Source organism: Bacillus rossius, chromosome 8 (genome assembly GCF_032445375.1).
Source record: "Bacillus rossius redtenbacheri isolate Brsri chromosome 8, Brsri_v3, whole genome shotgun sequence".
NCBI classification, from domain to species: domain Eukaryota; kingdom Metazoa; phylum Arthropoda; class Insecta; order Phasmatodea; family Bacillidae; genus Bacillus; species Bacillus rossius.
In genome coordinates, this window is record NC_086336.1 from 3,403,846 (window position 1) to 3,430,988 (window position 27,143).

Consider the following 27,143-nt stretch of genomic DNA (forward strand, 5'->3'; position numbering starts at 1 on the left):
CTTAACAAATTTTTTTTAAGTCCCCGCCAAAAATCGTATCTTCGCCATGCAAAACGGTTTCAGTTTAAAGTATCATTTTCACTATAACGTATAAATTCTACTAGTAGCGTGGCATTACTACACCAAAATTTACTTAAACTGGTAAATAAATTTCCAGCTAAATGATTAATGTAGTAGAACAAAGATACACAAATACCAACGCAACGTATTTTCTAACCTCTAAATTCTCAAAACAAAGTTAACAAACAGTTGCGCGCACAACCATAGATTATACCGTACGTAGTATGCGACGTGAGCAACACAACACCATTCGATACATCGAAAGACGGAGGTTTGAGAGAAGTATTAATTATTTAGACAAAAGTGTTACGCTACGCTAAAAATACTGTTTGATGTCTGTGCCGGGATTGTTTATTGTTATTGTTGAGTTTATTTTCAGGTTACGTTATTTAAACACCGCATTGTATTTGTGCTACAATATGAATGATCCTGGAGATAAAAAGAAACGAAAGCAATTCACGCTTAAGGAAAAAGTGGATATACTCAGAGAACTAGACAAGGGGAAAAAAGCAAGTCGCAGTTGCTAATACATATGGCATTGCGGCTCTCCTGTAGCTATTTTTTTATATATTTTTTTCTCTTTGTAAAGATATGTATGCATGTTTCAGTGCTAAGTACAAAAACTTGAGGTACCTGTAAGTACTTAGCACTGAGATTCTACTGTAATGTCTTTATATGATTTGCTTGTTATTACTAATAATGTAATAACATATGCAAATCATATAAAGACATTAATTAGAAAAAAGATTTCCATTAAGATTAATTTACGTGGTGATGAAAAAAACTCACGTTAATGAAAATACGGTAAAATCATAATTTGAACAAACATGGCAGATAAAGTAAACAAAATTCAACCGTGATTACAGTAGGCCTAGGTATCAAAACAAAATCATGCAATATTTGAAAAATTACCTGATTCATTTGCTTTCAAACAGTAGTGTAGGTACTATATTCGTAAAACATACATTCCAGAACTGTTAGTACACTATTTAGTATTTACCGTATACACATAAACAAAGAACGTACCTACTTTTATTCGCGCACAGCCAAACAACAACATTGTCGTCTGCTTTATTTAAATTTTACATACTCTGACTGGCATATAAAATCCTCATAATATACAGCCAATTAGACAAAAAGGTCAACACGTCACTGCATGTAATGACCACTTGGCAGCAACCATTTGTTATGTTTTGTTTTGACCATGTCCATTGCCTAGTTTACAGCTTCCTGAGCTAGCCGTGTGTGACAGTGGTGCAAGATGGCGGCCGTTCCGCAGTATTCACGTATTTTTTCATCAGTACCATGCACGTGATAAATATATTATCATAGACTGCGACATTACGACTGTAAAGGAAATAGTCTGTGCGCTGAAAGATCTGGATTGATTCTTGAAATTTACGAGTGACGGGGCTGTGTTGTGTGGTCTAGGGCGGATGTTGATTTTATTAAATAGTAATATTTATATATACATCAAAAGGTACCAAAATGATTTATGTAATAGAATTTATTACTGAAGAGCAAATTTTGGGGCACTTTTTTTCTTTGTTAATTAAAAAATTTCGCTTAACTTTCGTTAAGAATATATTTATCTCATAGAAAAATTCATTTTCGTTTCACTTTCGCGAAACTTGATAAATTTTTTTTCACTTTCATTTCGTGTGGATAAAGTCACTTTCGCACATCCCTACTAAATACTTATTTTTGGTGCGCGGAATGTTTAAGCCGACTCATTCACTGGTGTGCGATGGTTGTGGACTGGAACTGTTTGAATTTGGCACTTGGCCGCCATGTTGAATGTAGCGGAAGTTAGACTAATGGCCATCGGTAACTCGGTGTGCTGTTCAAGTGAACATGGTACATACATGTAAGGAAGATGAGAATATGAAAAATTACATGTGACCAATGAGGATGATAAAAGCTTTTCCATGCCAACTTAGTGCTTCTTTGATTTCAAACATAACAATATGTAAATACATTAGATCTTATTAAAAAAAAATTAAGATACTACTTTCATTTACAATTAGAGGAAGAACTTATTTCAAACACTGCATTAGAAAATTTTTTTTTGAACAATTCATGTTAATGGGAATCATTTTTCCTTACTTTTCCATACAGGATAAAAGCTCACAATCATACGAGCAGTTAACTCTCACATAAAGTAATCTGAGTAATGTACGATTAAAAATTCAATAAACTATTTATTCTAAAATAGTTTAGTGTTTAAATAATAATATAATGTCACACAAATTACTTCAAAGAAAAACCTAAAAGTTATGTATATTGCATTACACAGGATTTTAGAAGCCAAAATTGTAAAACTAGGAAATTGCAATTTTAAGAAACACCATTTTATAATCCCTTTAAGATAAAAGTAGGCAGTTCTATCTGGTGTATGTATTATCTGGTGTATGTATATTACCGAGAATAAAAATTAATGAATGAAAAAAAATTGAAAAACAAAACAATATAGGAAAACAATGCTCCAATAGAAAAGTCTGCAACAATTTGCGGGCTTGTCTGTTGCATGTAAGCCTGTACCATGGTCTCTATCTGCTAACTAAAAAAGCAAATAGTCTCAAAACAACTAAGTTTTAAAAAAAAATTGATTTCTTTTTATTCCAAGCCCATCCAGATACTCTATGCCATCTTTCAGTCGTTCAATGTGTGTCCTAAAAGAAACTATGGCAGAACTCACGAATGAAGTACACAAGGAAACAGTGTTCTGAGAGGCAGAGACGCGAGGACACTCACGCGGGCGGACCGACCGAGGGCAGGGGGAGCCGGAGCTACACCTCCGGGGGACTCCGGCTGGTGGACGGCTGCCTGGTGTCGCTGGCCGCGCCCTGCGGGGTCTCCTCCTCCTCCTCGTCATCCTCCTCCGTGCTCATGAGCTGCCGCGCCAGCTTCACCGCGTGGTACTCGTTGTAGTGCGCCTTGCGCTTCGACTCAAACACCTTCCGCTTCTCTGCAACAGGACCCTGGTGCGGTGGAGCTCGACACACCACCACCCCCGCACGCGCGAGAGACCTTGCTCCTGCTCTCGTAGGCACAGAACCCAGGCGAGTACAACTTGTACTGCATCACAACTTCCCGTCTCCAACTCCGAGGATGACTTTAGCTGCTGTCAAGTCTCTGGCCTACATCACACTGCCTTTTTTAAGTATGTAAAATAAAAAGCAACTCCGAAAACAGGTGTGCAGACTTCCATTCAATAGCTAGGATTAAGAACAAACATGGTTCATTATTCATTACGAAAAAATTAAAGCCTAAGTCAAGTTTAGATAAATATGTTATATTTTAATGATAATTTAGACAACTTTGTTTTAAAGATTTTTTTCAAAGGAAGAGCACATATGCAGTATTGTTGCTTAAGGCAAATATGTACAGTCACTACAGAGTCAAGGTTTCAACAGATTGGCGCACGGTTGAGACAGAGCGGCACTCAGGCACTCACCTCTCTCCTCGGGAGTCTCGTCGATGTCTTCCTCGCTGTCCGACTCCTCGGCCAGGCTCTTGGGCGGCTCCTCGGCTCCCAGCTTGATCCTGGGACACCCGGCCACTACTCACTGCCAGCCTTACAACAATACCTGCTGCACACTCACCCAGTCTGTTCTGGACCGGTTTCACTTCCTCGTGGTTAAACAACTCCCGCGTTTCCCAAAATTCCAACAGAATAAGGACAATCTCTTGTGGAAACCAGGGTAATGTTCTCACGTCGTGGCTTTTCTGCAGCAAAATGATAAAACTCTGAAAATACCTTCTTCTAACAACAAAGCCATTCCTAAAGCATTTATAAATTCCTACTGGTTTCTGAGGAATCACTTTAATACATGCACCGACATGGTCGCCTGTATGGACAAACCTGACATTCACGACAGTCCATTCCGAGGCCACATTTGTGCGTGTTTGGTGTAAATATTACAAATTTGTGAAGTCGTGAGAATGGTCAATTAGGTTAGGTTAACTACTTTAAAATTATTTTACAATATTGTGGACAGTTGATTAGGTTAGTATGACTTCATTAAAAAACTGTAAAATATTTTAAATAGTTGCATTGGAATTACCTCCTAGCGTAGCAACCAGCACACAACAGTCCATTCCGTGGCCTGAATAGTTCCGAAGTTCGACGTTCTCACGAGCAACTTCAATTGCTCTAATAGTGTGGATGGTTGATTAGGTTAGGTTAGCCATATTAAAAATACTGTGAAATTGAGTCAACGGTTGGTTAGGTCAGGATAGCTACATCTTAAATTGGTTCCTAAGCAACTATTATAAATATTTAACAGTATTTTTAACGTAGCTATACTAAACTAATGAACCATCCACAATGTTTTAATACAACTAACCTAAAATAATAGACAATTCTAATGATTTCACTAAAGTTCTCCAAATAGTATAACACAGACCCCAAACGGAAAGCAAAAAATTGCAGTGGCCGCATGAATGCACAAGTATTGTAAAGTAAGTTTCAAACTATTAGCTATTTCTCAGAACCCAGTACGGATTTACAAACTCTATTTTCAGGGTAAATACAGGAACGTCTCTGTGTTCAAAAAAATATTTTCAGAATTTTATTATTAATTTAGGTAATTGTTCTGTATCACGTATCCAAGTAAAGTTTATCCCTTGATCCTGATGGCATAATCCTGTACAATTGACCCTGTGGTACATGATGTTTGATGTTTTAATTTAGTATGTTGAAAGATTATAGACATAAAAGTTTTACAATACCAACAATGTTAGGAAGTAAAAAATTAATTTTTTTATTTTTATTTGATATGATAATATGATCATTATCCACTGTTACATCCAAACTTTTGCTGTATCAAGGATCTTTCGATGTACTAAATTAAAACAACAAACACAATATACCACAGGATCAATGTAGTCAGGATCATGCTATTAGGATCAAGGGATAGACTTGGATTTGCAATATGTAACTTTTACCTTAATTTACACAAAAGCCACGATGTAAGAATTTTACCAATATATACAATAATTTTATACCAAACGTACAACAATAAGCGTAATAAAAATGTTTACCAAACCTAACCATTAATTAAAACTATTATTTCAGCTGAACTATCATAAACTAAAATTACTTACTTATTACAATGCCATTCCACACATTCATTAGTAACCAGTGATTAGGAAGGTAAAGAACTAAAATAAAGGCATTTTTAAATTTTTGTTTGTGTTTATTTTGATGTGATCTGTGCTTAATATTTTCCTTTAATAATACATTGGTAACTGCTCCATATCGCATAACCATGTTTATCCCATGATCATGATTGAATGATCCTGTATAATTCATCCTGTGGTACATGATGCTTGCTATTTTAATTTAATACCTCGAAAGATCCTGGACTTAACAAAATATATCACTACACAAACAAATTAACTGAGGTCCTGTTGAATTTTATTTCTGTATTCAAATTATGATCATAATTCATTGTTATATCACAAGTTTTTGTTATGACAGGCCCTTACAACATATTGAATTAAAACAGCAATCATCATGTACCACAGAATCAATGTATACAGGACCATGCCATTGGGATTAAGGGATTAGCTTAAATAAGTAATACATAACTTTAACCAATATATTTAAGTTTCCGGATTTGGTCTTGCACACATGTTGCTAATTCTCACCAAAAAAAAAAGTAGAGTTTGTTGGGTTAAGTCAGATAAATTAATAAATCGAAAAGAAAAATGTTTTTGTTTGAACGGTAACTTTCAAAATTCATATAAAAAAAACAAAGGTTTCCATTATATTATTGAAACTTTATTTTTTTGCACTTACTTCTCTGCCAAAACGTCTGCGTCTAAGCTATCGGGCTGATCTCCGACCCCTTCAGCCCAATTGTAGGGCGTTTTTGGCTCTTCTATCTTCATGTGTCCATAATCCTTGTCAGGAGGGTGAAGTGTCGCTATGATATTCATTTCATCCCACTTCGTTTCTTTATGTTTCCTGTTTAAATCAAAAGAAATTAATTTATGTTCACGTTGAACACGCCTTCCACCGGAATGCCTACTTAGGAAAACATTAAAAAAACAAAGCACATATTATCTTATAACTTACTTTCTGATCGGTGCATCAGGTTTTTCAAAGCTAGATGATGATTTTAAAATGCCCTTTGACGGCCTTTTCGCCAAATTTTCAGTCATTTTTGGGCTTGTGACAACTCGACCAAGGATACACACTGATGAATCACCTGCTACTCGTTCTGCGTGCACGCACTTCGGTGAACCGCACAACCAGAAACAAAAAGCGTTCAGGGAAACTGCACCGAAATGCACTTCGCCACCTATCCATTGCGTGCATAGAGTATCAAAGGGCAAGCAATTTTTTTTTATATTTTATTTTATGTTATGTTGGTTAACGGCTTTCGCCCACAACCATAACTATACTCGCACGTGGTCAACACGGCTTATGGTCCCTCACAACCAGATGACTTCAATATCTCGCTGCAAAAAACCGCCTCTCCTAGAGATCAATACCGGCGTTATCCAACTGAAATATATACCGGGCGGAGCACACGTAGGCGGAGGGGCATGGTAGGATTACCTAGCAGGAACTATTCATTGCTAACTATCTTCTCGGTCGAGGCCCATCAACCAATGGAAAGAAGGCCATGGAATAAGGTCAAATGTTAATATAATACACCGGTCACCAAGGACAGGGGACCCAAGGGCATTACCATTAACTCATATGTGGATGCCATTCTCTAATAGGAAAAAGGGGCAAGCAAATATGTGACAGTTCTTTAAAAAAATAAATTGACAAATTGATTTAATATAATTTAGCTTCTGTAGACAAACTTTAATACTATCAATTTGTGATTGTTCTATGTGCAATAAATCGAAACATTTTATGCTGTGACGGTTTGGGGCAGATAGATTTTTGTAAATCTGACCCAGATCTTATTACAATAAAGTGTATTTTAATTTTGAATACTTAGATAGAAAGTAGTAATCCAATTTTTTTTTGACGAAAGTAATAACAGGTGATGAGTATGACCCAGAAACCAAACACGCATCAAACCAGTGGAAAACTCCCAACTCCCTCCAGCAAAAAAAAAAAAAATGGTTGTCTGTGAAGTCGGTTTACGAACGATAGTTTAACGTGTCATTTCTGTTGCGTCGCAGGGCACTCCCGGCCAATAGCCCGCAGGAGAGATGCGTGCGACCCGATAAACGACCCCCGACATGAATAACACTGATACTACCTGTTTGATTACTTTGTGGTTATGATTCTTTATCTGTATGCACATATTAAAAAATTCCTGGAAATGTATTTAAAGGCAGTATTCCAAGATGTTCGGGTAAGGTTAACCAAACTTTAAGGTCGCATTCCAGAATGTTTCCTATTAGAATCCCAGTAAGGTTGCCCTCCACGATAGTATACATTGGTTCCAACGCAATCTAGCAGATGTTTCGCATCCATTGTTTCAATTGTTATGCCAAAAATCCTAGAGATAGCATTACCATTGCACGAATTAAATGGTTTTATTATAATTTTCTCAAGTAGGTACTTTTTGAGTTGCTTTTTTTTATTGTATTGACTATTTAAGTGTGCAAAATATATAGAATATAGTTTCGCTATTATAAAGTTAAAATACACAACTTAAATATTATGGTTTCTCATACTAATGGCCTTTTTTTATCCTTCAAAATTTACGCCTTTGACAATGTTTAGGTGCCCGTTTCAATCGGTGAAAAGATGACTTCACTCTTCGACCAACTTCGATTTGATTGTTTGAAGGTTGCAAGATTTTGTTATAATCTTTCAGGCAATGGTATCTATCTAAGCTTGGTTGTGGTGTTTACATTTACAGCTGATTTCAGTGTACTCGTGTGTACGTATTAGGAATGTAAGAATTTAGTTAATTAGTTCTAATTACGCTAAAAAACACTGAACATTTATTTAAATGATAATAATATACTTCATAATACAGATATGTTTTAGTTGCCTTATGTATGTTTAATGGACGCTGAGCAGGCGATGGACTCTATTTTTTATTCGAAGTTGAAGTGAAATATTTATTTGACATTTTGAACGTTGGGTGGCTGGCAGACACTTAAAAAACGATTTCTGTTTTTATGTGCCGCCACAATTGTCTGTGGAAGCTGCAAGTGTTAAAAAAGTCCATTAGGTCACTTCGGCGAAGCCATACTTGATTATAAACAAGTTGCATTTAAACAAAGAGAACATAGGAGAAATAACAGTTGTTTCAATTAGCAGTATAAAATTTTTTTTATCATATGGTGCATTGAAATTTTGTTTAATAATACTTGTACTCATTTGATACGCTAGTTTAAATATGATTTTTAGAAATTTCCAACTAAAATATTCCGACAAGAAAGTGTGCTTGTTTGCCGAATCGAGCAGTTATTATTGACGAGTTTTGTACGTTGCCAGAAGAAAATGACTTCCACTACAAAAATGTTGTCTGGGATTTGCCCTGATAGAGAGTGCCAGTCCAAAATAGTTTTTCCTTCGTGTGAAATTAATATTGAGTGCAGCCGATGCGGTCAACAATTCAGAATCGGGGACTTGAGAGATGTAACAGAAGAGAAAGATCAAACTGTGACATTGCAAACAGTGCTACGGACTTTGTTGGCAGTAGAAAACCCAAACAAGAAAGGAATGGAAATGGTGAGTGATACTTGCTACGGTAATTCTGAACGAAAGTCATGATTATGTTAGGTTAGGTACATCATAAATAGTGTAAAATCGTGACAATGGTTTGTTAGGTTAGGTTAGCTACATTAGTAACAATTCTTACAGCGCGGCTTTTCCGTGAAGTAATTATAAAATTCTGAAAATACTTTTTTCAAATACTATAGATATTCCTGTATTTACCCTGAAAACAGCCTTTCTGAATTCCTACTGGTTTCTGAGAAATCACCTTCAATAACTTACCTTACAATGCGTGTGCATTGATCCGTCCGCTTCCATTTTTATGTGGGTCTGTGTGTGGAGAACTGAAGTTAAATCGTCAGAATGGTCGAGTACGTTAGGTTAGCTACATTAAAAAATACTTAAAAACATTGCAGATGGTTGGTTGGGTTGGTATAGCTAAATTAAAAATACTGTAATATATTTTTAATGGTTGCTTAAGAATTACAAATTTTATATGTAGCTATCCTGATCTATACAATTGTCACATGATTTCACAGTATTGTTTATGTAGCCAAACTAACCCAACCAACTGTCCACATTGTTTTGAAGTATTCTTAATGTAGCAAACCTAAATTAGTCTACCATTTTCACAAACTAACTAAAGTTCTCCAAATCATATACACACAGACCCACACAGAATTGGGAAAAAATGATTATGTCAGTGCAGTGTTGTAATGTAATCTATTCACATCAGAAACCAGTAGGGTGTATAGAAATGCTATTTTCAGGGTAAATATAGGAACATCTCATTAAGAATATTACCTTACATAGAAAATACTTAATAATAATAATGTAGACTATTGGGTTAGGTTAGTGAAAATTTGTGTGAATGGTTGGTTAGCCAGGTTACCTACATTAGCTATACTTTAATTTGTGTTAACTGTTGTTTAAATACATTAAAAATACAATAAAATAGTAAGGACAATTGGTTAGGTTAAGTTAGCTACATTTTACATTGGCATTTCATAACCAATTGTTCAAAAAGTTTTACTGTATATTTCATGTAGATAACCTCAAGTAACCAACCACTCACACTATTTTAAACTATTTTAGGTGTCACTAACCTAACATAACCAACTGTCCATACTCTTATAAAAAATATTTTTAATGGAGCTAACAAAACCGAACCAACTGTTCTCACAGTATTATGGTATTAGTAAAGTGTAAATTAACCTAACTAACTACTCGTTAAAATTGTAAACTATTTAAGCTATCACAATGCTCTCTTTGAGAATTATCTGTAAAACATGTCTGAAAGTTAAAAACATCATTTTGAAATTTTTTATAATTTTTTTCTGCTATATCCTTGCTATCCACCTAGCTTTCTACATACCTAATTCATTAACTTACCTTTTGGATTTTTGACGTGTAATTTTTTAAGAGAGCATTTTTCTTTGTAAAAAAATGTAAGTGATATTTTTGAATACTACTAATGTTGTTCATTGGCCTACAAAGGGGTGTTTTTGAATTCCCACTGAATTCTTAAGTACTTTTAGTAAGGGGAGTGATGTAATTTAATGAAACTGTTAGGTAAAATGCATTTAAACACAAAAATATTGAAGTGGAAATGATTAAAATTGCTGTAAGATGATAAAGATGCCTCCACAAAATCTAGTTTCGCAATGTTCACTTGAGCTACCTATGAGAAGTATGCGACATATTAAAAAAATGTGACGTACGAAGTGTGTTTTAGAAACCAAACTTTTGAAAAAGTGTGTCAACTGGAGGAGCGTGCTGCAGCTACTGAGCGCACATAGTGGCTGTTTGGACACAGACTACTATTTGCCACATTTCGCTATGACCGTTAGTGAGTTAGAGTCGCTGAAGTGAGCATGTTCACAAGTCGTTAGACGGATTAGTACCAAAGTAACAATGAAAGTGTTCAACAATGTGCATGTGTAAAGTTTTGCTTCAAACTTGGCAAAACTTTTACAGAGACATTTCAATTGCATCACCAGAGTTCAGGCGTGATCTCGAGTCATAAGCTGGTTTGACCATTGTTCGACCACATCATCTGTTGCTCCATTGTGTTGTGAGCGCTGAGCGAAGATCATTGGGAACTGCGATATGAACCGACGCAGATCTGTTCATACCAGCGATCTGGGATTGGCACTGCGCCAGCAAACATGGTCTGCATTTTCACAAACTTTATGCAGGTTAATTTAATCACACGTCAATTTTATACAAGTATCTAAAATATTGACTTATTCTAGTGCTACAACCTGTCCTCCTGCCAAATACACATATTTTAAATGTTTAAAATGCTTGTTATATTAGTTTAATTGTTTAGAATTTTGTATTAACTTTTAAATACCAGCATGTGTTTTCAGTTGTTATTAAAGTTCAAAACATGAGGCAGTGCTGTTATCTTGTGACAGTTATATTAAACATTAGCTCGCAGTGTCTCAATCAATTGTAGCGACTTCAGATTGTTCCAGCCCGCCAATAGAAATGCACCTAAGATCTTTATCACTGCTGCTGCCTGTTGTCGCATATCAGATATGTATGAAGTTTGGTTCACTCGAACAAAGATCGTGTAGTCCCAGTATGTGTTGACGCAACGTTCAGAGTAATGATCCATGGATCATTCTTGGACTGAGATCATTGGATTGCTGATGGAGGAGCAGAATGGTGCAACTGGCCATCAGCCGAGCATACGGGAAGGACTCTATGAGTCACACTCAGTGCTATGAGTGGTTTAAGCGTTTCAACACAAAGAATGTGCCTGGACAACCTTCCACATCAACATGATAACTATGTCGAGTGAGTTCGTGCTGCGATTCGTGGAAATCGTCGTTTATCTGTTTGAGAAGGTGTGGACGAAGTGGGAATCAGCGCAGGATAATGCCATCAAAATTTCAGTTACAAACTTGATGTGCATTGTGTCATCGCAAAATTTTGCCGCGTTTGTTGACCAACTATCAAAAACAGGTCCATGTTGAAAACAGCCAGGAACTGCTTGACACTGCCAATAAGTCAAGGCTATGTTATTTGTGTTTTTTGACTGCAAAGGCATTGTCCATCAGGAATTTGTACCGCGTGGTCAGATGGTAAACAAGGAAGTCTACCAGGGTATTCTAGCGCGTTTGAGGGATGCTGTGCACAGGAAGAGACCTGAATTGTGGGGAAACCAGACTTTGATGTTGCATCATGACAAGGCACTGACTCACGCGTCGATCCTTGTCCGTAGCTGTTTGGCAAAACATCTACCGTTGTGCCCCATCCACTGTATTCTCCTGACTTAGAACCAGCAGATGCTTTCCCAAACTTTAAAAACACATTGAAAGGATGCTATTTCCAAACCATAGAGAAGATTGAGGACAATGCAAAGTGTGTTACAAGAAGCTTTCCATAAAGAAACGTAGGGAATGGTGTATTTCAAGTGAAGGGGACTACTTTGAGGGGGACAGTGCTTAACATGTTGTATGATGAGTAATAAAGAGGTTATCGCGAAAGTTTGGTTTCTTTATGAACACACCTTGTACACTAGCATAAATAAAGATGTGAAAACAACCAATGGTATGCTCAATATGAACCTCAATGTACTTGCCCCACTACGGGAGGTTGACATATTCCTGCCAAGTGAACCTCTGCATGCCCTTTCCACTGCTTCAGGACACACACACATTATACCAGCATATTGCTCATGGCTTTTGGGATCAGTTAGCCGAATAAAGGCTGCTTAATTACCTGGTGATTACCTCAAAGTGTAATAAGTATTTTTTGCATAATTTCCTCTGAAACTTGCAATTCTTTGTAAGTTAAAATGTAATATATGAGGCACTGGAACAGGAGAGGAACTTTTTCATTTGTCATTTCCTATTAAGACAAGGTCAAATGTCAAATTTAATGTCATCAGAAGACATAAATGTTTTATCAATTAAGAAGGCATCATCATCGTCTGTTATTTATATGGCATTGTTTAATAAGTTGACGAAACAAGTAGCTTGAACACTGTACAATGAATTGTACTTTAAGTGTGAATAGTTTTTACTAATATGCACTAATACAGTTTAAAGACCTGATTGACTAGAACAAATTTCACCCTTATGAGCTGTGATAGGCCTTCTCTGGCTTCTGTATTCTCTATCTCAGTTTTCTTAAAGAATTACCTCTAGTAATACTGAGGGTAAGCTGTGAGCAGCCTAAAGTTGAGATGTTTTGAAACACGTGTGTTGGATTGCGAAGTGATGTTTGCTTCAGGTGAAGGTGTCGGGTCTGTCGAACTACCACTGCAAGCTGCTGTCTCCCCTGCTGACGCAACATGGGATGGACAAGAAGACGGGCAAGGCAAGGCCGCTGTCCGACATAACCACGCGGTGAGGCTGAGTGGCTCGTGCGTGCGACCAGCGAGGACTGTCCCTCGTTGGCCCAGCTGCTGGTCCTATGCCGACCATGGTTCAAATTGGTTGTTCCTGATTGTTTTAACTTGCGATCTTGTCCCATTGCACAGGTTAGGGTGTAGGTTACGCAGTGAGATGTAAGGCCTGATTGGTTGAGGGAATTAGAAATTTAGTTTGTTATAAAACACATGTTGCTTAGTGATTGGATATTAAATTACATTATTAATGATAGCCCACTGTGACACAGGCCACATAGCAATTCAAATTTTATTTTCCTTCTTTATATAACTTCATTATATCTGTAAACGTGTACTCAGCGTAAGCTTACAAGCTCTGGTTTTAGTTACAAATATTGCTATATCTTATGGAACCAAAATATTTTAAGAAATTAAATTTAAAAATAGCCTATGTCCATTTTCTTACCTCCATATAAAGATTAGTACAAATAAAAAAAAGTAAAGGAAATGAGTTTAATACACACTCAATTAATATTCGCACTTCTCTATAACTCTTTATTTATTCCTGATATGTATGTCTTCAAGATAAACATATTTCTATGGTGTATTTTTTCACTGTTAATTTTAAGGAAAATTTTTAAAAATAAAACATGGCATATGTGCTTCTGGATTAAAGTAGCTTTATAACAGTGAAAGAATTCCTGATTTTGGTGCAGTAGTTTTTGAGTGTACATATGTGACAAATAAAGAAATTCACAGTTTCCTTATAATATTGGTATATAGATATAATTCAAATTCAAGGGCGTATAGGTGGTAAACAATGAGCACAATATGTGGGTTGTATACCGGCAGTGTGACATGGACTGGTGTGTTCCTGTGGCGTCGCACCAAGATAATGTTTGTTTGCAATGCTCTGGAAGTACCATTATTTTGACAATGGTTTTGGGGTCTAGAGACCATGAAATGAAAAACTATGTAAAAAAATGTAATGACTGCAATAAGTAGTCTTTCTTCGAAATCACCTAATACTGCAAAATACATGTGTTTAAATTAAAATTCTTTTTACAGTACTTTCATATAGTATCAAGTAACAGTTAAAATTTATTTCTCCATAGAAATTGTTAACCTCACTGCTTTTGGCGTTGAATTTTGTAAAACATAAGTCTTTATTATTTGCTTACATTTTGTAATTTTACATTTTTTTTTGTTTTAGTTTTTAATTTCTAGAACAACTAATTCTTGAAGATGGATGTTGTGGGCATGTCACTGATAACTCGTGTTACACATCAACCATTTAGTTGAAAGATTATTGTGTGGTAAATATTTTTCATCCTAATTCCATGTTTCTTGGAATATGTTTGAGGTTGGGCGTTGATACGTGTGTAAATTAGTTCATCCACGCAGACACACAAACAGGGTGTTTGTATATTGCCGGGCATAAATTGAACGGGTGACAGGGAGTGCCGAAACAAGCAGTTTTTTTCCAAGGGATACATGCCCTAACGCGCAACCCTGCGAACAGTAGGACGCAAGTTGTAAATTAGTGCGCATAAGGTATACTTCATTGGTCGAGAGGAGCCCCGATCGCAGCGCAGGTACGCTGGAAGCAGTGTGGTGAGCCGGGCTCGGGGTGTTTGGAGCTAGCCGTGTACAGTGGGTGGTTGGTTCGAGCACGCCCACACGTCTGGCTTCAGGCGGTCAGCACAGCGTGGGCTGGCGTTGAGTGCGGTTCTGCGATCACAGCTCTGACCAACAGCAACAGCAGAGATTGCCAACATGCCTATGGTGCACGGGGAGGTGAGAGGAATTGCAGCACAAGAAGTGTGCATTCACAGCGGACGTGTACTGAGCTAGAAGAGCTTCACACGACTCGGTTAGCGACTGCCAGAAGCTGGCAGTTCCACACCACGAGGGTGGTGATAACCTGACGGCTGGTTGCTACTGCGAGTGCGTGGTTCGTTGCTTGCTTCCAGCAGAGCATTTCAGCATCACCGTCAGTGAATGGAGTAGTGCCCGTATGTGTGCTTTGTTCAAATTTGCGAACTACTTTGCAGGGTTGCGTTTCCAGAAATGAGTTCCTTAAAAAAAAAAAAAAAAAAAAAAAAAAACTTTTTTTTGGGAATTTCCTGCCACCCACTAAATTTATGCCTAGAAATTTCCAAACAACCTCTATATATACACACATGTACATGTTTGTGAGTTTATAAATATATTAGTATTTATTTATGTGTTTTTTTTTACGGTAAGACCTGCTGCTAAAACGTGCAGTGTGAGGACATTTTTTCGCACAGCCGAGTAAACGATCGTCCTTGCAGGGAGACGTTCGACTGCAGTGTCCTGGGGGACCGCGCGTTCCGCATCGACCCGCAACACATAGACGTGCCGGGGTACGGGCGGGACCTGTCCGGGAGCGCCATCTACCTGGCGGGGACGCTCGCGCGCATCCGTGCCACCAACGCAAACAGGTGGGCGCGAGCAGCGTCAGAGACTGCGATACTGGCAACCCAACAGGCGTTTAATGCAGTGCTGGTTGAATGCTAAACAGTTTGTGAAAATGAGAAGTGCATCTTTATAAGAGCACTGGCAACACTCCCAGCTTCGCTCGGGGAATAAGTATTTTTAACAGAGGAACAACTCGTCTATAGAATCATAAAAAAAAACTTATATTTAAGTTATTGCCTATTTCCAAATAATGCCTATTTCCAAATAAATGCAAATAAATTACAGAAAAGAGTAAGGATACGTACTCAAGATTTAAAAGATGAACTAAATAAATGATCTGTTTAATTTTACAGACACTGATTTATTTCAGTCTTTCTAGTATCCTACTTTTTTTTTGTAATATTTCTAAATGGATTCAATATATTCTGATTCTTCGCGCACTGTGGTATAGATAGACCAAAATATAGTCGTCCATGAGAAAATAATTATTTTCTCAGATCAAGACCAACATAATTGTATGTTTGACCCTGAGATTTTTTGATGGTGATGGCAAATGAAATTTTTACTGGAAATGGTAGTAAATTAAATTGTAAAGGTAAGTGGGTTGGGACCATGGGAAAGCGAGGACTGTCCCTCATTGGCCCAGCTGCTGGTCCTATTCTGAGGATGGTTCAAATTTGTTGTTCCTGAGTGTTATAACTTGCGATCTTGTCCCATTGCACAGGTTTGAAGGGTGTAGGTTACGCATCAAAATAATTGGAATGCCAACTTTAATTTTTAGGCAGTGTGATGGATGGCCTGATGGGATGAGGGAATTGAAAATTTTAGTTTGTTATAAAACACACGTTGCTTAGTGATTGGATATTAAATTCCATTATTAATTATAATGCACTGTGACACAGACCACATAGCAGTTAAATTTTTATTTTCCTACTTTATATAACTTCATTGTATCTGTAACTCTGTACTCAGCGTAAGCCTTCAGAGCTCTGGTTTTAGTTACAAATATTATGTATCTTATGGAACCAAAATTTTTTAATAAATTAAAATGAAATCAAAAAAATTGTGTACATAATTTATGTAAAACCCTTTTCTTTGTTGCTCATTTCATAACTTTTTTCAGAAGTTACGTCTAAAATTGTGTTAGGCCACTGTTGGAAACTCGGTCATGTTACCTCAGCGGAAGCACTCTCATCCATAGCACTTTGAGTAATGGGAACAGATAATTACCAGAGGAATTAATTTTTTTATACAAAAAAGCCACTAAAAGATGTAAGAGGTGATTGTTTGTAAGATGTGATTGATTGTATAAGGTGATTGTTTGTAAGAGGTGATTGTTTGAAAAAAGGCGATTGTTTGAAAAAAGGCGATTGTTTGAAAGAGGTAATTTTTTTTTGAAAAATGGTGATTGTTTGAAATAGGTGATTGTTTGAAAAAAGGTGATTGTTTGAAAAAAGGTGATTGTTTGGAAGAAGTGATTTTTTTAAAAAAGGTGATTGTTTGAAAGAGGTGATTGTTCGAAAAAAGGTGATAGTTTGAAAAAAAGTGATTGTTGGAAAGAGGTTTTTGTTTGTAAGAGGTGATTGTTTGTAAGAGGTGATTGTTTGAAAAAAGGTGATTGTTTGGAAGAAGTAATTGTTTGAAAAAAAAGTGATTGTTTGAAAGAGGTGATTTTGTTGACAAATGGTGATTGTTTGAAATAGGCGATTGTTTGAAAAAAGGTGATTGTTGGAAGAGGTGATTTTTAAAAAAAAATGTGAATGTTTGATAAAAGGTGATTGTTTGAAAAAAGGTGATTGTTTGAAAAAAGGTGATTGTTTGAAAAAGGTGATTGTTGGAAGAGGTGATTTTTTTTAAAAAAAGGTGATTGTTTGAAAGAGGTGATTGTTTGAAAAAAAGGTGATTGTTTGAGAAGAGGTGATTGTTGGAAAGAGGTGATTGTTTGAAAGAGGTGATAGTTTTTAAGCGGTGATTATTTGAAAGAGGTGATTGTTTGAAAGAAGTGATTGTAAGCTGTGATTGTTTGAAAAAAGTGATTGTACGAGGTGATTGCGTTGCAGGGAGCTGCTGGTCCCCATACACGCGGATGGGGATGGCCACTGCTTGGTGCACGCTGTGTCGCGCGCGCTCGTGGGGCGAGAGCTGTTCTGGCACCCCCTGCGCACCAACCTCAAGGACCACATCATCCACAACATCGACAAGTACAAGGTGCGCTGCCCTCTTCCCCTCTCCGTTATTCACTCGTATCTTCCTCAACAATCACTAGCACTAGCAATGTTGATGTGATTATTGCCAGTCGAGGAACATTAATACTGTTCAAATTTTTGATTTAGACATGTCAGTCACTAGAATATTCCAGGCTCATTTGAACTTAGAATGAATGAAATACTTTTTTATGTCTATAAATATTATTAATATTATACATAATTATAATTTTGTTGCAATGGTATTATTTAAAGTTTTCTGTCACACAGAACTACGTACTACACACTTGTTACTTTCTTTAAACTTATTAAGAACCTCAGTTATCAGTATTGTACCAGTATCCACCAATTTTTGAAAAAAATTGTAAAACATTTCATTTTTTACCATCCTTAAGAATTAGAAAAAAACCTCTGTTTACAAACATTATTTAAACTTATTTCATTGCTATTCAATTGTGTATTATTTGGTTTTGTGGTAATCTATACAGTATGTACTTTTATAAAAACTAACTGTCTGTAGTATTGGGCATAGTCTGTATGTTCTACACTATTTTATATGTGAATGTAGAACAATGATAACCTCTGCCTAGTGACCTAACACTGTCAAAGATAAGGTGAAATGTTTTTGATAGGTACTTGAGTAAACATTCAGACTTTAACAGTTCAGTATTGTAACATCATAAAAAAATATATACCTGCAGCATCAGACTAGATCGTTGTGTATTAATATTAATTTTTTTTGATTTACTAAGCTCATTCGATCATCAAGTTCCGAATGTTTGCTGAAGCACTTGTGAATGGCTGGCGGTTGGCATCACTGTGAGGAGCATGTTGCAGAAACTGTTCCAAGACTTCTTCAATGCAGCCGAGTGGATGGACATCATCCAGGAGTGTGACCCCGAGTACGAGCCCCAGGACGAGAGCGAGATCCTCGGCCTGAGGAACATTCACGTGTTTGGGTTGGCCAACGTGCTGAGGCGACCCATCATTCTCCTCGACTCGGTGGCCGGCATGAAGAGCTCTGGGGACTACTCCGGTGAGGAGGAACCTCATATGTGTGTTTCAATCCTCAGTCTTCTCTTGATAGTATTTTGCTTGTTAAAGAGCGTATGAGTTTGTGACTCACCTGTAAAATTGAACATAACCAGAACTTTGGCTGGTAAATATACAACGGGTACATATGTATTTTCAGCGTGTCCTGCTAAAGAAATGTTAGATTGCCTTGAAATGTGGAATGACAAAATGTTAGGTAGTTACTTTTTACTAACTTGATATGGTTAAATCATTCTTCGATGCCACGATCGTGTTGAAGCCCACTGGGATTAGAGTTGTCAATCCTTTTCACAAGATTTGGGGGTGGGGTTATTTTTTTCTTCGCGAAGGCCCATCAGGTGTATGGTTTTTTTTTTTTTTTTTTTTTTTTCCACACAGTGAAAACCCACAACATAAATAAAATCCTCTGAAAATTAATAGGGTGCTACTTCCATGAATGATAATTCATTTAAAAATTTAACACATTTGTAAATTAATGCAATTCACAAACATTTTAGGCTAGTACGCAAAAGCAATCAGCTATACATATTTTCTCAGTATCAGTATGCTAACCAGAGATAGTCTTTTGTCTGATAATTTATTTAATAAATACGTAAATAACGTAACTTTTCTGTTCACTCGTAAATGTAATTTTTATTCATCTCGAATGTTCGTGAATGACGATTGCACCATATTGATATGAAAAATTAAAAGCAGACTGGCTCACCATATTTTTATTTTCAGTTTTTTAAATTTTGGTATACGTATTTAACTATTCATAGAATATTTTTGATCCTTTAAAAATAATAGGTCATTTAGAAGCATTTAATTTACGTGTGTTAAAAGTCATTAAATGGTGCAGTGTTGAGGTATCAAACCCGGACCATCCCACTACAAATGCACAGGCCTAGTTAAAACACAGTCATATTTGGGTTTTGGGAATAAATATTATAATCTGAATCAAAACTGAAACCTAAGAAAATTTTAATATTAAAATAAAATAAAAAATATAGTGGATCCAACTCCATACAGCATTAAATAATTTCTCTTTTAAGACTCAAAAAATTTTGTTTTGGTTTTTTTATACTGGTTTCCGGACCTATGATCATGTACCACTTAACAAATTATTTTGATGTAACAAAGCTATGGCCATGAGGTTGACATGTGTCTGCTGTATACATAATGTACACTTGTACAAAATCTGTATCTTAGTAATATAAATGTTTGGGATGTGTTAGACTTATGATTGTGAAGTTATTTTGTAAACAACGTTTGTTAGGTAAGCTTTGCAATGACAGGTATTCTACTTTGTAACTTGTGAAAATTTAATTTTTACATTATTGAGTTTTAGTCCACTGGTCCCAGAACTGTTGGTAATACAGTTAAGATAAAACAGATGTAGCTAATTAAGTCAGCAAACCAGCAGGCTTTTGCCACTATTTTAAATTGGCTTGGAATGTGTCTCATGTGTCAACAGAAACTTGTGGCGTTATTTCTTCAAACTTGACGTGGCTTGAACCCATGAGCCAGGCCAGGCTAATCCTGCACATTTTAACAAGGTATCTGTAGGTCAAAAAAGTCACTCAAAAGTAATGAAACTGGTGGACATGTCAGAGGTCACGAACAGTCCCAAAATAAATTGTAACGTACTGGAAGTCATGCAACTTTGATTTACAACAGCCTTTTGCTATCATTATTTGGCTAAATGTATCACTCCAGTTTATTGTTGTTCATTGAATATGAATAGTTATAGCGTTATAGGCTGTCCACCTAAATCATGTGAAAATTTTTTTTGAAAAGGTTTTAGCTTGATAACTTTACAACTGGCATGCACTTGTGAATATTAATCTACTATGTTTTGCATTTGTTTTTTGTTTTTTTAATTTGGTTATACATTTTAAAACACCCTGAAATATAAAAAGTTTGTTAGAAAATGTTTATAATAGGTTATGAAAAATTGTGAAAATAGTTCACAAGTCATAATCTTGCCCGGCTGAGATGACAATTGCTCCTTGCAAATTAAAAAAACCCTCAAAAATATTCTATTTGATGTTGCAGGTAGTTGTGTGTAAAGATCTGTCAGTGACTGTAGATTCACTCGAAACTATTTATGATTATTTTCCAAATAAAAGATTTTGAAATTATGTTGAAATTTATCCTCCTCCCTCCATCACACATTTACATAATGTACTAGCAAAAAAAGTCACTCAATTTTGCTGATCGCTTCTCACAATCTTGTGCCTTAACGAAATAATGTCCCTAGAGACCTCGTCGTCTAGGTTTGAAAAAAGGAAATTAGGTCTCGGTGAACACTGTGCTTGCGTCCACACCTGGGGCCTAGTTTATAAATCAAATGTTTGAAAAAATGAAGGGGTAAAAAGGTTAAATTTTACTGCGGCACGGCCCGGACAGACGTGATGTGTCTGCCTCAAAATGCCAGTGTGACTTGTGTGAGCCGCCCATCTGCACGTCCTTTGGGAACAGTACTTGAACAACGACTGATGAGGCTATGCATCTGCATAGCACCAGCAGGGATGTGTTTGCTTTTTGACCTCTCAGACCAATCACAACACAGCTCTTACATCTTACCTTACCCTTGCATCGAGGCATTTCTGCAAAAAAACAAACACAAAAATTACAAAGTTTTTTCTGATAGCATAAAAACCTGATAATTTTATGGTGTCTGTGGGAGATAACACCTGCCAATTTTCCCATAGTGCATTGCTTGACAGGATACAGAGGGTCTGAATATGAATAGCAAGGTAAGTAGCAAGGTTAGTGAGAAAGGAACTGTGATTGTTGCTGTGTATGTTGAGTAAAAATACATGCGGAAAGCACCAGAACATCTTGGTAAATAAATAAATGTCTAGAAAATTGGCGCCGCTGTGTCGTGCATGTGTCTCCCGTCCTTTCTTTTCCCAAAACAATGCACAATGTTCCAGAAACATAATGAAAACTTGCAAATAAACACAAACAAGCATAAAAACAATAATGAAAGTAAAAAAAATACTGAAAAATATACTTAAACTTACACTTAACAAGTGAAAACCAGTAAAAACATAAAAAAAAGGCTTTTCTAAATAAAACAACTAATTATCAGACACTTATCATAATATTCAGTTCAATGAAATACAAATACACAATTGAAGTAACTAATCAGCATCGTGTCACGAGTGGTGGGAGGCAGGGGGGCTGTGCACTCGGCAGCAGAGCCGGCAGTGACGGGGGACGGGGGGCGGCTGTGTTGCAGCGGTGTTCCTGCCCGCGCTGGAGGCGCCCGAGCGCTGCCGCAGCAAGAGCGAGGCTCTCAACAAGCCCCTGTGTCTGGCGTGGAGCAGCTCCGCACACAACCACTACATCCCGCTCGTGGGCATCAAGGGCGGTGAGTCGTGCCCCTCTCCCACCCTCTGTACACCACGAGGACCAACTGAACCATCCTCAAACTTATTTCTCTCAGGGTTGCCTATCAGTTATTCTCTCGGACGACAAGAAAACCTTACTCTTAATGAGGTAACATATCTTTTTTTTTTTTTTGGTGGTCATCTCGTGAATTAAACTATAAGCAACTATGTGCATGCAGATGAGGTAATTAAGTAATTCAAAATTAGTGTTGAACCGTTCTGAGATTTGTCTTAACGAGGCTGTTTACTTACAGCTTACAAGAAAATTAATTATTCTTAAGTAATGAAGCATCCTGTTTGAACAGTGTGAGTTCCACTAGTTAAAAAGAAAAATCTGAGAAAGCTGTCATGATTACCTTGGAAATGAATGAAACTTTTACTGTCATTTAGAAAAATTTTTTTGCTTCTCACTGGAAAGTGTGCTGGTTACAAGAAAACATGTTGCACACATACAGGTCCTATTTTACCGGGGATGTTAAATAATAAACTTCAACACAGCTGGGTGGGATCCCGGTTTTTCAGGAAAAACTGGGAAGGGGCTAAATTATTACCTTTTTTCCCATTTCACAGCATGAGTCATGTTCAACACACGGTTCTATCTTCATTTATGTAGAAGTTATAGCCTTGAGAAACGCTATGTGTTCCTTGAAGCAGTGATAGTGGCAGCACTGGAAAGGAGGAGTCAGGTGCATGTTGTGTGCTTGTTGCAGCGGACTTGCCCCGCTTGTCTCGCAGCCTGCTGCCCAAAGTCTGGGCCGTGCCACAGGCACTGCTGGACAAGTACATAGAGTTTGACGAGTACGACCGTCTCATCATCGGTGAGTACGGCTCAACGACGTGTCACTGTGAGCCAGGGCACTTCTAGATCTGTTTCCAGTCCGGTGCTCATGCCACAGGGCCCAAGGTTATAGGAAAATCATTTGCTCAGGATATATGGTCTTAAATGAGATTATAAAAACTCATGAAGTACATTGTTACCTATGTAGGGTTTGCACATTTTTGCTAATTTTTAGTTTAGAAAAATGTGTGGAGTAACACTAATGTGAGTTTTTCACTTTGGGTTAAAAAAAAATAAGACAATTTTAATATGTATTGCAGTCTTATTGGTTGAGTATGTTCATAAAGAACTCTCCTGTGTTGGTTTTTTAATAAATATAACTGCACAGGTAACATCAACAGGTAATTAAAATATCACAGTAGTGCTTGACAAGTGCCATAAGTTGCACCGTTGTGCTATGTCTGCCCAGCAAGTGACATGTCTTGCTGGAGTTTGTGTGTGTGCATTCCGTGAGTATTTGTACGTCACAAGTACCGTGTTTTCTTGCATAATCGTTGCACATTTTATTCTAAAATCAAGTTTGAAAAGTAGGGGTGCGACATTTATGTGGAAAAAAAAAATGTTGTTAGGTAAAGTTATTCATAAAGACAAAACCCGTTCATAGATAGTACGTTTATTTAAAAAAAAGGTGGAGTATACAAGAGCACGCCAAACAATTTATATTAATAATTCATTAAACAAAAACCTTTCTTCATCTTTAAATCGAAAAACCAAACTGTAACGCGAACGCAAGCCACTTGAATCTGTGACGTGAACCAACATGTAACTATTGTGCCGTTCAAAATCGTGGTCCCGATACCTTCTAGAGTTTATCACTGGGTTTTACAAACTCGTTACGGGTGTCTTTGGTAACATTATCCGTTGTTGTGTTATTTGTATGTGACGTAAAAAGTGAAAAAGTATTTATAATTTTATATATTCAGTCAACATAAATAAAATCACATGTGCTAGAATTGGTTTTGAGTCATTTTTATATAATTATAGTGAGATGGCGAGTAGGGAGAAAAAAAGTGAATTGTGGAAACATTTTTCTATAAACTCAAGTGAACAAAATAAAGCAACATGTTTACATTGTTAAACGGTAATTTCTCGATGTAACCTTATGTGATAGTCAATAATAATGCTATTCTCTGTTCACTCTTAACTGTGTTCTGAAATAAACAAACACCGCCGTATCACTGCACCGCGTCAGCAAGTGATAGGCTGAATTCATCTTGCGCGCCAAGCACTAGTTGCAACACACACACTTCAGTACAGTCGATGCTAATAAAATAACGGAGACGTAATACAACAGGAAGCACCGTAGCACTTTGTTCAGCGTAGGTGGTTCATTTGCGAAGAAAAAACTATGCACTTTACGCCTAATAGCCGTCTTCACAAAATCATCACAAGTTTTTATAACAGGACTCTCACGTTTCCTTTTCTTCCCGGAAGATGTTAATGTCCCGGTGTCTTGTAATTCTTTCCTTGCACGAAGCACACTGCTCTTCGAAACACCCGTAAATTCCGCAGTTAAACTCGGGATATCGTTCACACGACAATCCGGATATTTGACTGAAAATGTTTTAAAAACATTCAACACAATAGTTTTCTGTGCACTTTTCAAAGGCTTTCCCGTGCTGTGTTTTACAAAACTCGGTCCGACATCAGCCATACAAACCGTGCGCGCGCGAATCCGAAATGCAACTGTTGCGCCGGGCATCAACTGTACACTGTACACGTACACACGGCGTCTGCTAACATAATTGTAAGTAAATACTTGCTGACACATTAAACTGTATTGGAAATTAATGGTGAAACGCTATAATGCTATATATCAACAATTTTTATAAAAAAGGCAGTGTAAAAATACTTAAAAAATGGTACGTAACCAAGAGACTATTTCTTGCGCACAAATAATGTGCGCGGCGGCCGGCAGCCAATGAGAATGTTTGTTTACAAGATGCTTTGTTTATTCCAAAACTCAGGTAAGAGTGAACGGAGAATAGTTTTCCGCAACAAAAACTTACCCATTGTAAATTACAATTATTAGACTGTAGTTCAAGTTGTTTACAATAACAAACATAAATAGAAGTTAATTTAATTTACACTTTGGAATGACTTTATAGCGTATTTTATATATTTTTATACTGTTGTTATAACTGTATTCTCAATTTTACCTAATCTTGTTATTAAATTCACATGGGGAAAAATTTTTTGTGTGCATTATTAAACTTAAAAAAATTTGTTCATTATAATCGGTAACTGAATCGGTATCTGCCGATTATTGCTCTCATAATCGGTAATCGAATCGGTAATCGGTAAAGTCATATCGGTGCACCACTAGAAATAACGTTTAAAATCGTCTTCAAAAGAAAATTTACACGTCAGACAACTTCGTATTTCCGTTAATTAATTAAGTAAGTGGTAATGTCCTAATAAATATTAGATTTCTGCTTTAAAATACATTGTGTTATATATGGAAAAGATACCTACACAAAGCGCTCGGTATCTAATAGCGGGACGAAAAACATCATTCGACGTTTATGCGAGAAGTTTTTTTTATCCCAATTTTGATGGCCTAAAATATAGGTGCGACGATTATGCGATAAAAGAGGGTAGGTACTGTTGACTGCTACTGAGCGTGGTGATGGTCACTTGCAGGCGGAGACAAGCCCCTGCAGGACAGCTACATGAAGAAGCTGACTGCTGCCATGGATGAGCTGTACCTGCAGAAGTACGGGGTGCATCCGTCCTTGGTGGTGGACGTCCACCAGTACTGCTACCACAAGACAGGTGCCTCCCCTCACTTCCACTCCTGCACTGCTTGTCTGCACTCCATCATTGCTTTCATCGTGATGAAGTCCCTTCTGAAATATTGCTTAGTGTTTCAAGCTAAATATATCTTGATGCAAAATGATACCTCTGTTGTCAAAAAGTAAATATAAATGACATGAAATCACAAATTTTGGTAAAATGCACACCTAACCTGCTTTTTTGTAGGCCTGGTAGTAAAAAGTGTTCGAAACCCCTGATGCTTCACGAGAACAAATGGAGCTAAAACTTTATTGTTATAAAAAATGTTTATGCAGCAAATTATAATTTTTTAGCAAAATTAACACTGAATGTATATTACTGAGGACTTCTCATGGGTAAATTAAATGATTTTTTCAATTCAAATAATTATTCAGTTTTGGAAGGTAAAGGTATTCCAAAAAATAATTCAGTAAACTGTTGATTATCCTTGTTGATTGGGATCTACCGATGCCTAGATTGTTAAAAGGCTGTAAAACACCAGGAGAATTATTTTCGTGGTCAGAGTTGCTATTGAACTTTGGGGTAGTACCATATATTTGTTTACAGTAGAATTGAATGAGAATAAGTTCAGTCGTTGTGTTCTGTGTCTCAGCGTATTGCAATGTAAACAATAGTAAACAACATAAACAACATGGCACTGTGTCGCCATGTTGTCCTACGCGTCTGCTTTCAGTCATCATACCATATGTCATTACTACTGGAGGGGGAGGGGGGGAGGCAGCAGTCGCATACTCCCCTTCCTCTTTCATTGTATTTGATTGATTTTTCAGTTTCTTGTCCTTAATTAAACTAACATGCATATTACATTCAGCGAGGCTGGAGGAATATACAAGTCGCACTTCAACCTTCACCACACCAGTTCTTTGAGGCATGCTTTTCACAGACCTGGCACAGGAGAATTTCCAGAAATCAAAGCTTATTGCTGCAATACATGCGCATCTGGCACAGCAGTGTCTGCAGTGTTTCTTGATGAAATGTTGCAGTCAAAAGCGTGGGAAGTAAATAACATGAGGAAACATTATCGGGGAACAGTGGCATTATTTGATAGACATGTGATTGCCTTCACATACGTTGCTAGTTGACAGGCCAAAAAGGTAAAGATAACTCGCCACTGCTCGAGATATGGTCGCAAACAATATAAAAAAGTGCACACACAAATTCTAGGTGGTTTATTTTAATATTCCCAGTGTGTCTTCCTCCAGTCGTGTACCAGCCAGTTGCATCACTCGGGCACGGTCCGGGCGGGTAGTAGACGGGCGGTAGGCGTAGCACGACGGCGTGTGGTACAAACCAGATGGAGACTGGAGAGCGAGGCAGCAGTCAGATGTGACATACAAGGATGTTTGAGTGCTTAACTTTCACTAAACTTTGCATACTTATT

At 37.1% G+C, this 27,143-nt stretch overlaps 2 protein-coding genes across 3 annotated transcripts in view; one reads left to right on the forward strand and one right to left on the reverse strand.

Annotated features, from left to right (window-relative positions):
- LOC134535493 (protein phosphatase inhibitor 2-like) overlaps positions 1–6,304 on the reverse strand; it is a 58,931-nt gene extending 52,627 nt beyond the window's left edge. The window contains exons 1-4 of one of the 2 annotated variants that reach the window (XM_063374625.1): positions 6,146–6,291; positions 5,867–6,034; positions 3,518–3,606; positions 2,815–3,028 (exon numbers count right to left, since the gene is read on the reverse strand). In XM_063374625.1, the coding sequence (XP_063230695.1) occupies positions 2,850–3,028; positions 3,518–3,606; positions 5,867–6,034; positions 6,146–6,231 (522 nt within the window). In that variant the 5' untranslated portion in view covers positions 6,232–6,291 and the 3' untranslated portion in view covers positions 2,815–2,849. Of the gene's footprint in view, positions 1–2,814; positions 3,029–3,517; positions 3,607–5,866; positions 6,035–6,145 lie in introns of both variants that reach the window. The other variant, XM_063374627.1, reaches the window with a different exon arrangement.
- A 1,540-nt stretch (positions 6,305–7,844) lies between these two features.
- The window catches only part of LOC134535492 (deubiquitinating protein VCPIP1-like), a 43,709-nt gene continuing 24,410 nt past the window's right edge, over positions 7,845–27,143 (forward strand). The window contains exons 1-8 of the mRNA XM_063374624.1: positions 7,845–8,722; positions 12,953–13,068; positions 15,365–15,514; positions 17,552–17,699; positions 18,533–18,731; positions 21,978–22,109; positions 22,839–22,946; positions 25,610–25,741. Of these exons, the coding sequence (XP_063230694.1) occupies positions 8,492–8,722; positions 12,953–13,068; positions 15,365–15,514; positions 17,552–17,699; positions 18,533–18,731; positions 21,978–22,109; positions 22,839–22,946; positions 25,610–25,741 (1,216 nt within the window). The 5' untranslated portion in view covers positions 7,845–8,491. The remainder of the gene's footprint in view (positions 8,723–12,952; positions 13,069–15,364; positions 15,515–17,551; positions 17,700–18,532; positions 18,732–21,977; positions 22,110–22,838; positions 22,947–25,609; positions 25,742–27,143) is intronic.